The sequence below is a fragment of the Mustela lutreola genome, chromosome 3, assembly GCF_030435805.1.
Source record: "Mustela lutreola isolate mMusLut2 chromosome 3, mMusLut2.pri, whole genome shotgun sequence".
Taxonomy (NCBI): Eukaryota; Metazoa; Chordata; class Mammalia; order Carnivora; family Mustelidae; genus Mustela; species Mustela lutreola.
Window position 1 is genome coordinate 76,605,638 of NC_081292.1, and position 14,995 is coordinate 76,620,632.

General features: G+C 37.0%; 1 protein-coding gene across 1 annotated transcript; it reads left to right on the top strand.

Moving 5' to 3' along the window:
• The first annotated feature begins 673 nt into the window (after positions 1–673).
• LOC131826818 (large ribosomal subunit protein eL42-like) lies at positions 674–1,155 on the top strand. The gene has a single exon (XM_059166420.1). The coding sequence runs from the start codon at positions 712–714 to the stop codon at positions 1,018–1,020; it is 309 nt and encodes a 102-aa protein (XP_059022403.1). The 5' UTR covers positions 674–711; the 3' UTR covers positions 1,021–1,155.
• The last annotated feature ends 13,840 nt before the right edge of the window (positions 1,156–14,995 follow it).

The window sequence follows — 14,995 nt, forward strand, 5'->3', positions numbered from 1 at the left end:
AGTCGGATAAGTGTCCGACTCTTGGTTTCGGCTCAGATCATGATCTCGGGTCATGATATTGAGCCGAGGGTGGGGCTCTAGGCTCAGTGGGGGATCTGTTTGAAGATTCTTGCCCTCTGCCCCTACCCACCTCCCAAATAAATAAAGAAATCTTCAGAACACTACCCTCCATAGTGCAGGTGGGTCTTACGCAATCAGTTGAAGGCCTTAAGAAGAAAAGACTTGGGTTCCCCAGCAAGAGGGACGTCTGCCCCCAGACTGTCTTTGAACTCAGAATGCAAAATCAACTCTTCTCTGGATCTCCAGCCTGCCGGCCTGTCTGACAGATTTTGGACTTGGTCAACCTCCATGATTACATTAGCTAATTTCTTTTATACACACACATACACACACACACACACACACACACATATAATATACATGCACACACACATTCATTCATTTATATATTTATACACACATCTGATTGTTTTCTCTGGAGAAACCGGTTTCATATGACCAGATTCAACTTTCATTCTTTAGTTGTGCTGGTAGAAATATTTTCTCTGATAATGCTATTATGCCAGAGAACATATTCCCAGATTCTGACTGCTTTAGAAAAGAAACACACACACACACACACACACACACACACGAGCTCAGTGCTTAGTGGAGATTGTGTGTATAAATGAGTCCTCAGAATCTCCTTTTCTCCTTTGCGCTCTCGCAAACATGGTGAACGTTCCTAAAACCCGCCGGACTTTCTGCAAGAAGTGTGGCAAGCACCAACCCCATAAAGTGACACAGTACAAGAAAGGAAAAGATTCTCTTTATGCCCAGGGAAAGCGGCGTTATGATAGGAAGCAGAGTGGCTATGGTGGGCAGACGAAGCCTATTTTCCGGAAAAAGGCTAAAACTACAAAGAAGATTGTGCTGAGGCTTGAATGTGTTGAGCCCAATTGCAGATCTAAGAGAATGCTGGCTATTAAGAGATGCAAACATTTGAACTGGGAGGAGATAAGAAGAGAAAGGGCCAGGTGATCCAGTTCTAAACTTCATATTTTTATATTATGAAGACAGTAAAATCTTGAGGTTATGTTCACTTCATTTGGTTGCAGTTGGTCTTTTAAGATGGAAATAAAGTACTGGCATCAATAAAAATAATAATAATAATAATGGCTTCCATTATTGCAGATGATGAAGGGTTTTCTCCTAATGAACAAGTTTTTTAAAAATGAGAACAGAAGGTGCCTGGGTGGCTCAGCTGCTAAGCGTCTGCCTTTGGCTCAGGTCATGATCCCAGGGTTGTGGGGTTGAGTCCTGCATTGGGCTCCTTGCTCAGCGGGAAACCTGCTTTTTCCTTTCCCACTCGCAGTGCTGAGTTCCCTTTCTCGCTCTGTATCTCTCTGTCAAATAAGTAAATAAAATCTTTTTTAAAAATGAGAACAGACTAACCTTCCTTTACTCAGTAGAAGCATACTTGAAACGTAGACCAGTATTTATTACACATGCACACGTGGAAATGTAAATTGCATCTTTTTTGAAAATAGATAGTCGATTTATAATACCCCTTATAATAAGGCTTGGGGTTCTGAGGGGATGAGAGTCAGAAGTATAATGGATCCTCACATAAGCTGCAGAATTTTGTATTTTATGATATTAGAATTGTTGCAAAGATTTAACTTTTGGTTTATTCTATTTGTTATTAGAGAACTTTAATCTTTTTATGGGGTGGGGATGGGGAAGACCTTTCAAAGTGTTGTTAGTGCATTTGGTAGTCTTATAGGCATGATGTTGGTAAACTGTCCTGCTTCTAAAAATACATAATTGATCTGTTATTATCATTCACACACCCCTGATGACATTTCTAAGAAGGCTCCCGTAACCAGATTTTCATGCCCTGGGAACTCTCATTGTGCAAGTAGGTTAATAGCCCAAGCCATGCCCTATTTAAGATTTCAAGGTATGTCAGTTTTTCCCACCCCAGAATCTGTGGTGCTCAGTGGCTGTCACAGATACACACCCTTTTAAAGGTCTCAAAGACCATATTTTTTAAAGACTTCGGACAGATGAGTTCAGTTCATCCAATTTTCAAAACTCAATTACCTTTTGCAGGAGTAAAGTGCTACCTACTATTGTATCTTCTGTTGTAAATTCTTTCATATGCTATTTCCATATTTGCTTCTAAACTGTACCTTGATAAAGAGAGTGTGAAGTCAGTACTCGTCGATGATTTGAAGGACCCTGAAAATTCTCATCTATTCTTAGCAGTTTGCCCATTGCCTCCTCTTCCTCTTTCTCTGATTTTCATGTGACGTTAACTCACTGTTCCCTGTGCTTATCTATCCCTTTGCCTACACTTGCCCCTGCAATGCTTCCTTTCTATGGTCCTGCTTATGAATCCATTTAGCAAAATCTCACCATCTTCCACCCGCTTTTTAAATGATGGCTCTTCCATTCCATACCTTTTCTTGTCTCACCCACTGAAAGGTAACTTACTTTCCCTCTGAATATTTATTACAGCATTTGAGATCTTCTCAAGGATGTGTATATTTTTAACTCTTGTAAGTACTTGAGGGCAAAACCCTGTTCACACAGTTCCCTGCACCTGGCAAGCAAATAACACATATTTATTGGCTGAAGTGTAATCAATCATCAACCATCTTACCATTAAAAGAAAGTTTTGCAAGTAATAATTTTATCACTTGGATTACCTTTGTTCTATAGAAAAGTTTATCTGATACACCAAAGATTGTGTCAAAACTTCTATTTTATTCTGCCCTTTTGCACCAAAATAAGCAAATTCCATAAGAACGTATGATTTCTTCAGAAGTAAACCACTCTAAATGCTTTCCCTACGATGGACCAAAACTAAGAACCTGTGAGAGCTCTAATTCTTATCAATTTGGACTTCAAAATCTCAGACCATGGAGTCTTTAGCTCTATTTAAAATTTCTGGAGTGGGACTAGTTAACAGGTATCAGTGGATAGGGTTCTTAGATCTTATTTCATCAAGTTCTCGTAACAGAAATTCTCCCTTTGAAATTTCCCTTGATCTTATCTAAACTTTAATCTGCCCTTTCTCCTCCGCAATTAGACCACTGACTAAGAAGCCACTGAAGGGGAACCCATTTGTTTGCTTACTCTACATAGTGAAAATCAATTTGTCCTTAAAAAAAAAAAAAAAAGCAAACTCCCAAACTAAAGCAGACCTTGGAAGTTCTCCCCTCGCCTTTATAGACTAGTCCTGGGGCCATGCAGCTAGACCAGGCAGGGCCCGGGGGTCTCCTCACACAGCCCAGAGCTCCTCCTGCTTTCATTTCAGGTGGCTGACTTTCCCCCAGCCGAGCCAGCCCTGGCTGGGAGATACGCCACTACCACGTGCAAGGCTACAAGCAGAAATCTCTTAAAAGTCTCATGCTTTGCCTTTAAAATTCAAATTCTGGGAAGATAATGAAAACGTGTCTCTGCTGCCCTTGTCAGTACTTTTTACTATCTTCATTTTACATGAGGAAGCGAAGGCTCAGAGAGCTGGTAACCTGAAGTGGTAGGTTTAAACCAGGTTATTTGACCCCAGGGCCTGCCCCCTTAACCACTATAGTTTCAGGAGAGCCAATACCCAGGCATCCAGGAGAGAGAAAGGTGAGGATTGAGTATTGGGGAGATAGTACTCCAAAAATATGATGAGAATCCCACCCACCCACCCACTGGCACCAAGCTGAAAGAAGATCCAACACGTGAGATCAACATGTGCTGGAGAAGATTACCAAAAAAGGTCTGTTTCACCAAGTCAAGAAAATTGGACTGAGTATTTTCACACCAAACTAACAACAAAATATATGGAACAATATTTTAGAAACGCTAGGAGGCTTTGATCAAGCCACAATCTTACTGAAAATATGGGGAATTATGAGAATAAATGAAAAACAAAAACAAAAAATATTGGTCCCAGATAACCTACAATTTGAAAGAAAATCAGAACTGACATCATACTTACCCGAAATAGTGATAGAAGCCAGCAAAACCAAACGAGTTGTCAAACAGACACATAAATGCACATAAGCATTTAGAAAGTAAATTACTCAATTGTTATTTAAAAAAAAAAAGCTGCAAATAACCCAGAGAAGCAATAATGGAATCAACATGGACATCTCAAGAAAGCAGAAGATACTTAAGTGGTGAACAATAATGATAATGATTTGGTTAAATTTAAAGTTATGATCATTTGCTAGTGAGTAAGCATTTTGAAAGAGAAATTCAACTGTAATGCAGATGTCCTCACCTGGGTGTGTGGCTAGGGCTTACATACCAAGGTGTGATCACACATGAAAACTCTGGAGACTTCCACATGAAACCATATAACATGGTACTATGGAGTGAGATTTGGAGCAATCTAGTTTGGACGGAAGCAATTTAGCGCAAAAAGAATACTGGAGAAACTCAACTTTATGAAGAAACATAAAGAGACTCCCAAATTCTCACTATTAGGAAGAAGAAGGACCAATGATGACTACCCCTTGGGCATCAAAATTTAATAAATCTCAGGGTTGGAACCCCATACAATAATTCAGTTTGGGGGGACTGGATTTGCTTTAAGTATGGCCAGCACCTCCTGCCCAAGTTTGATTCCTGACGAACAAAATCCATTCAAATGTTGATTAAGCATCTACTATGCACCAAGCTCCATGTGCTGGGACTACAGTATTGGACAAGACCAAGTTCTATTCCCATGGAGCCCACATTCATTGGAGTTAGTTCCCAAGGAGTGAAAGCCAGGGTTCCCTGCTCCTGGTCACAATGCTCCCCAAATACACTCCAGATCCTGTTAAGAAACTACCTCTTTGTTTGCATCCAGTATGTGGTCCTGGGTCTCAAAAGTGGACAGTTGTGTCAACCAAGGCATACTTCAGTGTTCCCCAACACCCTACCAATGCTGCTTCAGAGTATGCATACCCACTTTGAATGTTTGAAAAGGAGACACTGTGATTGCGAAGAAGAGATAACACTCGTGATGAACGAAAACTGGGGGATGACCTGGACTACCCCACTGCTCCATACCCCTCCTTCCCTGGTGCCCACCCAACCTGAAGCACACGATCTTGATGGGGTTCCAGCTTCCAAACTCCTGAATTGTTTGGTGCAAGTGCACCACTAATGCGTCCAGCATGGCCAGCAAGCCCAGGATGTCAATGTCAGGAGCAAACAAGGCAGCGTGTGTGGAAGGACAGTGGCAGAGGTACCCTCAAGGAAGGAGGCAGCATGCACGTCAGGGAATTAGGAACCTGTGAATGTCAAATGTGTATTTTTGAAACTTTTATTGGACTTCAAAATTGATCACGTATTGAATCACTAAAAACAAACAATGCATCCCCACCCCTCCCACAGTAGGCTATTTCAACAGGCATTGCAGAATTTTGAGTTCTCCCAAACTTCTTAAATTCTGATAAATATTGCCAGAGTGCTCTCCAAAACAGTAACACCAATTTACGTGTGTTTACTTTTTTCTAACTGTTGGATGAAGGTGAGCATTTTTATATGTGTTTATTCTTCTCTAAGTTGCTGTTTATATGTGCTTATTTTTCCAGATGGATGTTACTACCATAATGTCACTTTCTTCATTATTAGGATCTGGTAATATCCCAAGGAATTTGGGGGCATAAGAGGAATGCATTGGTGCATTGGTGCAAGTTCTCACCTAGCTATAAAATTTGTAAGTATAGGGGCACCTGGTGGCTCATGGGTTGGGCCTCTGCCTTCGGCTCGGGTCGTGGTCTCGGGGTTCTGGGATCGAGCCCCGTATCGGGCTCTCTGGTTGGCGGGGAGCCTGCTTCCTCCTCTCTCTCTGCCTGCCTCTCTGCCTACTTGTGGTGTCTGTCTGTCAAATGGATGAATAAAATCTTTAAAAAAAAAATTTTGTAAGTATAATTAACAAAATTTTCCAAACAAACATTACTAATGCAACTCATCAAAACTTATTAATTGTATCTAATACATTAACATTAAGCATTGCTTACCAATATATTTAAATGAATTTGCTTAGGTATTTTATAAGAATGCGAATGATGGGCAATCTTTTTGTTTCCTCGTCTTGAAGACTTATGAACCATGCTTTAGTAAACATTCATGATCACATTTCCTTATTAATTGATCCATGGACAAACTCTCAGAAGGGGTTGAAGAGTATTTGAAATCTTAATTTTAAAGGATGTTGCCAGATTTCTTTCCAAAAACATTTTATTTTTCAGTTGCTATAACACTTCGTGTTCCTACAGCAATACCTAAAAACGCCATCGCTCTCTTTCCCAACCAGTAAGTAACAGGCATTAGGTTTCCTTACGGTTTCTCCTGTCTGATGGGAGTAAAGAGATATTTTAATTGTTACTTTAATTTACATTTCCCTGGCTTACTAGTAAATTTGAACGTCTTTTCATTCATTTGGGTTTTTGCGTCTGCTCTTGCTATCCATAGATCCTTTGCTCATTTTCACAAGATGTTTGTTGTTGGTCAATCCATAAGTTTGCTTTGTATAATAGAGAAATTATCATTTTTCCATCTGCATTATAAGCTTTTTCCAGCAATATTGTTTTTTCATGCCTTTGGTACCAAATGATGTCATAGATACCATTTTTAAAGTTTTAAATTTTTATATTGTCAGACATGACTAAATTTTCTTCTGTGGCTTTAGCTTTCCAGGCTTTAGTATACAGGATAGGTTCTAAGGAATAGAATAACTGGATTGAAGAGTATCTGTACACCCTTACTTCCCAGATTTTCTTATAAGATTTTTTACTGATTTGATTTTTATATTTACATTTCAATCTGTTTGTTTTTATATCATGGATAAGATGCTGGTATAATTTTACTATCTCGCAGAAGAGGAGATGGCTGTGCTGGTATCACCATTGACTGGCCGGTCCTCATCTGAACTTCCACACTTGTCAGATATTGATTTCTCATATAAATTGGGATCTAAGTGTAGATTCTCCATTCCACTGATTTATTTGTCCATTAGTACACCAAGACTACTTGCTTAAGGTGACTTTAGCATAAGTTCTGATAACTAATATGGCAAATCTCCCCTCTATTGTTCTTTTAAAAAAAAAAAAAGTTTATTTAAGAGAAAGAGAGAAAGAGAACAAGCTGTGAGAGAGACAGACAGAGAAGGAAAAGCAGGCTCCCCTCTGAACAGGAAGCCCCACCCAGGGCTCGATCCCCAGGATCATGACCTGAGCCAAAGGCAGATACTTAACCAACTTAACCACCCAGTCACCCTTCCTGGTTCTCTTAGCTATCCTCATAGGCATGTGTTCAATATAAGAAGTTTAAGAATTTTTTTCAATTATGAAAAAAAACCTGTTGATTCTTTTTTAAACATTTTTAAAATTTAATTTAATTTTTTTCAGTGCTCTAAAATTCATTGTTTATGCACCACAACCTGTTGATTCTAATTGAAAATTAGACATCCAGAACATGGGAGACATCTCCATTTTTTAAGATTTTGTTTAATGTCTTTTAATATAATAGGCTTTTAATGTTGGCCCTCAGTCTGTCTTGTTAAAATTTTTCCTATGTAATTTAAAATTTGTCTTCCCATTTCACATCTAGATTTTAACAACTAGAACACTAAAAAGTAGTTGGTTTATTTTAATATTTATTTCATCTCTACTTAACCATATTTGCACAATTATTCTAACTGGTTGGGTTTTTTTTCCCTCCACTGTTCTCTGGGACTTCCTAAAGTGTACATTCATACCATCAACAGAAAAGATACTTTTATATATTTTCTATGTTCATGCCAGTCATTTCATGTTCTCGTCTGATCATATTTACCAAAACCTCTGAGAAGATATTCAATAATAATAACGACAGGCATTGCTTTCTCCTGCAATGGCTTTAGTGTTCGGAATTTAAAACATTTGCTGATAGTTTTGGAGAACTCTAAGCCTTGCTTGATCAGTTACAACTGACCTTCTTATCTTCACTGGGACGACTGCTCACTTCAAATCCTCCAGGCATTCTTGGATGAGTTCTGGTAGTTGGACTTGCCACAGAATCATGCATTTCCCTCAGGTGTGGGCTTGCTTGCTTTGGTTCTCTCATGATGTTTTCATCTCCACTGAAAGTCCCTTAAGTCTGCCATCCTCCCTTCCATCCTCTACCCCACCAAGCTGATCCATCAAAAACCATCACAGTTCATTTGGGATGTCAAACTTTTTTTGTCTGCTTTAATTTTGTGTGTGTGTGTGCAACAGCTTCACAGTTGGCTCTTAATTTTTCGCTTAATCTAACCGTCTTTGTCTGGTTCAGTCTTTGGTTCTTCATATTTTGGACTGTTTTATTTTATTCCCTTCTATCTTATTCTATACTTAGTATATATAATATTATATAATATTATGATATCATCACAAACATTGTACATTGTAATGTATAATATTATAATATTATGTTATCATCATTTATATCATTTTAGGACTATTTGTCTTTTTCTTCTACCTTATTTTTGTGAGTTTGATAGAGCTGTTATATATTTCACTTCTTCCTCTTGTTAATTTTGATCTTCCTTGGTATGTTTTCATCCCATTAATCATTAGTGTCCTATTTTCCCTGCTTTATTAGTCTGTCACACACAACTCTCCTTTTATCTGTAGACAAAAATACCAACTATGTTCCTTCCCTGAAACAAACCCCACAACACACTAATTCTTCCCTACTCACCTGTTGTATCCTAGCCCTCAAGAAAGGATCCTTTTACCTCCCTACCTGCACAACCCCCAGCATAATATCCTGGTATTTTGCAACCTAGTTTAGCATTTATTATTTTCTGTAGCTCTATATGACCATCTAATGAAATGGTTCGTTCCAATAGTGTATTTTTAAGTTCTATAATTTTCATTTGGTTCTTTTCTCTAATTTCTCTTTTTCTGTGGAGATTTCTTGTTTGTTTAAGGTGTCTATTTACTCTTATTCCTTTCAACACCGATTTTAGTGTCTTTCCTGCTAATTCTAGTCATGACTCCTTCTTAGGGTCAGCCTCCGGGAATCATTTTTTTTTCTTATGTATGGCTCACATGTTTTTTTTTTTTCTTTGTATTTCTAGTAGTTTTGTGATTTTGGTATGTTTCTCTGAAGAGTATTGGGTTTGTTTGAGATTTGGCTCCTCTATGGTGGGCTGCAACTGATACAAAGTTTCTTTTAGCTTAAGTGGGGACTGTTTGGAGTCTGCCCAGTAAATAGATGGCTATTTCAAGGGTTAGGAATCCTGACCAGTTTATACACAGAATCTGCCTTTTGCTCAATGCCACTCTTTCTGGGATTCTCCCCCTTTCACCTTTCCAGCTACTGTTTTCCCTTCAAACTCTGTGACTGGTTTATCAAGTCAGTAAGACTGCAGTGTTCTAGTTGCCCTTAGGAATGTAATAAACTTGGAAAGTGAATTTTATTTGCCTTGGTTTATAATACTACATGTGAAGAATCTATGAAATCTGTTAAACCCTAGAAAAGTTTCCTCAATTTTATGTGTGTTTCCTTGGTTTATTGTGTATGGCCTTTGCCTACAACATAAAGTGTTTTTTTTTTTTTTTTCTGGGTAAGCTGCCTGGATAGCAAATATTCTATGATTGCTAGATCATATGATAAGTATAGGATTAACATAGTAACAAAGTTTTATACCATCTTCCAAAATGGCTGTAGCATATTTTTCATTTCCTTCAATAATGAATGAGAGGTCCTGTTTTCTCATATCTTCCCAGTGTTTTGGTATTATAGGATGTTTGGATTTTAACTAGAATCTTATGGTTGTTTTGATTTGCATTTCCCAATGATAACGATGTTGGGAACATTTCCATATGCTTATTGGCATCTATCATTTTTAATAAAATATCTGTTCAGAGCCTTTGCCCATTTTTAAACCAGACCTTTTGGTTTTTACTAGACTCATTATTTTCTTATTATTGAATCCTAAGTGTTCTATTTATATTTTAGATAGAAATCCTTTATCAGATAGGTATTTTGCATATATTTTCTCTCAGTCTGTGACTGTCTTTTAATCATTTTAAGTGTGTCTTTGAAAGAGAGAAAGTTTTCAACCTCTATAAAATCCAGATTATGTATTTGTTCCTTTGTGGATTGTTGCATCATGCAGATTTTTCTCCTAGATTTCTTTTAAAAGTTGTGTATTGTTATGTTTTACATGGAGGTCTATGGTCCATTTCTATTTAATTTTTGTATAAGATGTGAGGTATGTACGAGATCCTTTTCTTCTCTTTTATTTTGTTTGGCATATGGACATCCAATTATACCAGCATTACTTGGTTATTTCTGGCCTCTCTGTTCTGTTCTGTTAACCTGTGCCGTTCTCTTTTTACCAGCATCATAGTGTTATAATTCCATTAAAAGTCTCAAAATCAGGAAATGTGAGTCTTCCAAGTGTATTTTTCCTTTACAGTGTTATCTTGGCTATTCCTTTTGTTTTCGTATACATTGTGTAGATTGTGTACATTTTAGAATTGGCTTATTAATATCTACTAAAGAACTTGTTTGGATTTTGATTATGATTATACTGAATATATAAATCAAATTAACCGGAATACACATCTTTCAAATACTGAGTCTTATAATGTATGAACCAGGGTATAGATCTAATCATCAAGATCATCTTTTGGGGTTTTTTTTTTTATTGCTACTTTGTAGTTTTCTGCATACAAATTCTGCACATTTTTTGTCACTACTTTTTTTCTATTATTATAAATGGTATTTTTAAAAATTTCAAAATCCAGTTAGTCATTGGTGATGTATAAGTATACACGAAACTTTAACTTTTTTTCCTGTGACCTTGCTAAACTCACTTATTAGTTCCAGGGGATTTTGTGTGTGTGTGTGTGTGTGTGTGTGTGTAGATTTGGGGGGATTTTCTACAATCATTTTGAATAAAGACAGTTTTATTTCTTGCTTTCCAGTCACTGTGTCTTTTCTTTTTCTTGTACAAACTAGGATTTCCAGTATGGTATTGAATAGAAGCAGTAATTGAGAACATCTTTGCCTTGTTCTATATCTTAGGGAGAAAGCATTCAGTCTCTCATCATCAAATATAATGTTAGTTGTAGGGTTTTCATGAAGACCTTTTATTAGGTTAAGGAAGCTGTGTCTATTTCCAGTTTGTATGATTTTTTTTTAAATCATGAATAGATGCTATGTTGAGTGCCTGTTTTGCATTTACTGATAAGATGATGTTTTTACTTATTTAGTATAGTAATATGGGGAGTTATAGTGATTGATCTTGAATGTTAAACCAGCCTTGTATTCCTAGGATGAACCATACTTGACTGTGAGGTGGTATCCTTTTTTATATATTGCTGGATTTGATTTGCTAATATTTTATTAGGGATTTCTGTGTCTGTGTTCATGAGAGATAGTGGCCTAAAGTTTTCTTTCCTCTGGATATATGAGAAAGTGTGTGTGTGTGTGTTGTGTGTGTGTGTGTGTGTGTGTGTGTGTAGATAGACAGATAGATGTTTTCCATCAGCTTACAGTTATGCATCCAAAAATTTCAACCCAGCAACTCAGAATTCAGTCTAGCATTTTTCATGTATTAACTGCTTTCTCCAACAGTGAGAAACCAGGCTCTCATTATCCACAATATATTTACTTATCCAGTTATGGAATACATATAGTTTCATAATTGCTCACCCACACTTACTAACTAGAGCACAATATTTGTTTACAGTTCTTGTGGTCTTTAGCCTGTGGGCATATATTCAAAATACTGTGTTCAAAGTTATCCCTCGTGCCCTTTCAGTGTGGTCATGTTGTTCATTTAGAATATATTTAAGTTCACTTTTTTCTGTGTTCTATTTTTTTATTATTTCCCACCCTTGTTAATATTTTCTTTAAGTATGTGAAACATTAACATAGTTCTAAAATTCAGAACATATTAAAAAGTAAATCAAAGAAATGCCCCTTTGTCATCACTTCTATTCCAGTGCCCTCATGCTTTCCACCCAATTTCCACCCATTAGCCTTAGAAAACAGTCTCATTAGTCTCTGGTCTATTATCCCTAAGTTTCTTTTCCTTCTCTCTCTCTTTTTTTTTTTCATGAATAAACAGACACATGTATATTTCCCTATCTCCCTTTCTTCGCATAAATGGTATATTATAGATATATACTGATCTGCATTTTGCTTTTTCAATGAACAATATATCCGGGATATCACTCCCTATCAGTTGATAGAAATCACCCTTATTACTTATTTTACTACATAGTATTTGTGCGGATGTGCTGTAGCTTATTTAACCTCTCTCCTATATGTGGGCACTTAGATTGTTTCCCATATTTTACAATTACAAATAATCATGAAGTTAATGACTTGTTCATATACATTTTCGTGTTGTCGAGGTATATCTGTCAAAGTAAATTCTAGAATTTGGGCTGATGGGCCAAATGTAAGTGCATGTGTAGTTTTGTTGATTCTGTAAATTCCTCTCCAAAACAGTTGTATCTATGTGTATTCCCATTTATGTTGCTTCTAAGAAGATATTTTTATACTTTTCTCCAATATCTATAGTTGTTTTCATAGAAAGGTTGGTCTGAAAGAAGTATTTCATCATTATAGAAAACAAGAAATCCCTTGTGAATGACTCTTAAATATGGCATGACAGTCAGTGACCATTGGACATTTCAGGCAACTCCCCACATGGAAGACACAGTGACCAAAATGGCAAAAAAAAAGAAAAGAAAAGAAAGAATGAATGAAAATAAAAAGAAAAAAAAAGGAAAGAAAAAAAGAAAACTCAGGTAAAACAAAGGTAATGAGGAACAGAAAATAATTTTTAATCCCTTAATTAATATTCTCAGGGGTATATATTGTTCCTAAAAGACATAAAACAGTATTGTGCATGTACATGAGTAATATAAAGACATATATGTGCATATAAATACACACACACACACATACATGTATTTCCTAACTCTGCCTCTGAGAAGGTTTAGAAGCAGTGAGCATACTAATAACCAGATCTTGGTATCTAAGTACCATGCTCCACTAACCAGTCCAAAGCTCTTTGGCCTGCTTCTAGGACTTGAAGCAAGGAAACTACAAGATAGTCCTAGAACATCTTGTACCATAAAGTAAGGAAAGGGTCAAAGGATAATATGGAACATATGAAAATGACCTAGGAGCCACCCTGAAGTGGCACCCACTGGTTTAATTTGGGAAAATTGGAGCAAAAGTAAATAAATAAACACACAGAGAGTAACAGTTTGGAACCCATGGAATAAGAGAACATAAAAGGTCATGATGGTAAAAATTAAATAAATAAATATAAATAAGTAGAGAAGTGGGATTCTACCTAATAACTGGAGAAAAAGAATGATGAAATTCAAAAACTATTAACTGGCAACTACCATAGTGATAAGTACTTCACAAGAGAAACATCAACAGGTATAAACTAGTAAGCTAAGTATTGATGAGAAGCAGCTTATTTATACAGGTTTAAAATCTTTCCACAAAATACTTATTAATTATAAAAAAGAATATTTTCACAATAGAGAAATCAAGTATACACCAATTTCAACAACTGATCAGAGTTAACCTCATTAGTAATGTAACAAGTCAACAGTCTGTAATTGATCAAATTTAAGCTCATCAGTAATGGGACAAATCAATAGACTACATGAGAAGAACACAAGAGCATTTTCCTTCACTGATATTCCTGCCACAATTTTATAACTTGAAGTTAGTCATGGGGAAATATCAGACAAACCTGAGGGATGTTCAACAAAATACCCCCCCAAAATGTCAAAGCCAAGAAAGACCGAGAAACTGTTTCAGATTAAGAAAAACTAAAGACGCTGGATAACTGGATTAGTTTTCTATGGTTGCTGTAACAAATTACCACAAAATGAGAGAGAATCAAATCCAAAGTAGGACTCCAAGTCCCTTGTTAATACCTCAGAAAGATCGACAACAGTGCCTCTGAAAAAACACTTAACCAGACTAAATGCCATCTAAGGATCTTGAGGGTGTGCCCCCAAAGAACCTCTGCATTAAACCATAGGGTTTCTAAGAATCTTCAGTGTTTTCTCTCAGCAGCCCAAGTGGAAGCCAACTCAATGACACTTGTGAATGTAATATTTTTAATGGACTGAGTTTTGTAGATTGATTCCCAGGAAATCCATAATGTTTTTAAAAGAATTGTATCAGCATGGAATGAAAGGGTATGAGGGTAGTGCAAAAGGAAGAAGGATCTTAAATGTGTCTCACAGATCCTCTCCATTAAATTGTAGGACTTCTAAGAATTGAGTCTGTTGTCTCTCAGCAGCTTCATTTGAAGCCCCATCAATGAGATTTCTGGGGGTGGATTTCTAAAAGTTGATTCATTAATAAAAAAAAAAAAGTTTTTAGAAGAACTGTATCAACATGGACTGAAAGGAACAGAGAACAAAATGAAGAGACACTTTTACTCTCGAGACTCTTTGGGCAAGAAGCAGGCTGCCAAAATTCCTCGGCTGCCAATATGGCTCTGTTTATGGAAAAGGAAGTACAATTCAGAAGGCAGAATCACGACCCAGAGCTATGGTGAATCATGCCACATGGTGGGCTGAGTCTAGTCAAGGCACATGTGCCTAGCTGGGCTTCAAAACTGTACAGTGAGTCCTGTGTGCTCCATACTGTTTCTTGTTACAAATGAGAATTAGTTTCTCATGCAGCAGTTATTCTATACCTGTCCCACCATTATATGTGGGGTGTTTAGTTCCCAGATCTCAGACTGATAGAAGCTGTACTTGAGGTGCTGAGTCAGGAGCAGCATTGGAGCCACCATCCCCAAGAAGCCTCCACCACACCTGAGCCAGATTTAGAAAACAAGACTCTAGACCTCAAACCTGAGTCTCTTCTATAACAGATAAACCTTTTAGGGAATTTGGGAAGATGATATACAATTTGCACATGGGGAAAAAGTAAATAAACTGAGGCCAGTGAGTTGACTGTGGCAGATTTAAAACAAGCCCACAAAATCTTT

Excerpts from the sequence above, each read along its gene's own strand:
- LOC131826818 (XM_059166420.1), top strand. The coding sequence starts at position 712 with ATGGTGAACGTTCCTAAAACCCGCCGGACTTTCTGCAAGAAGTGTGGC.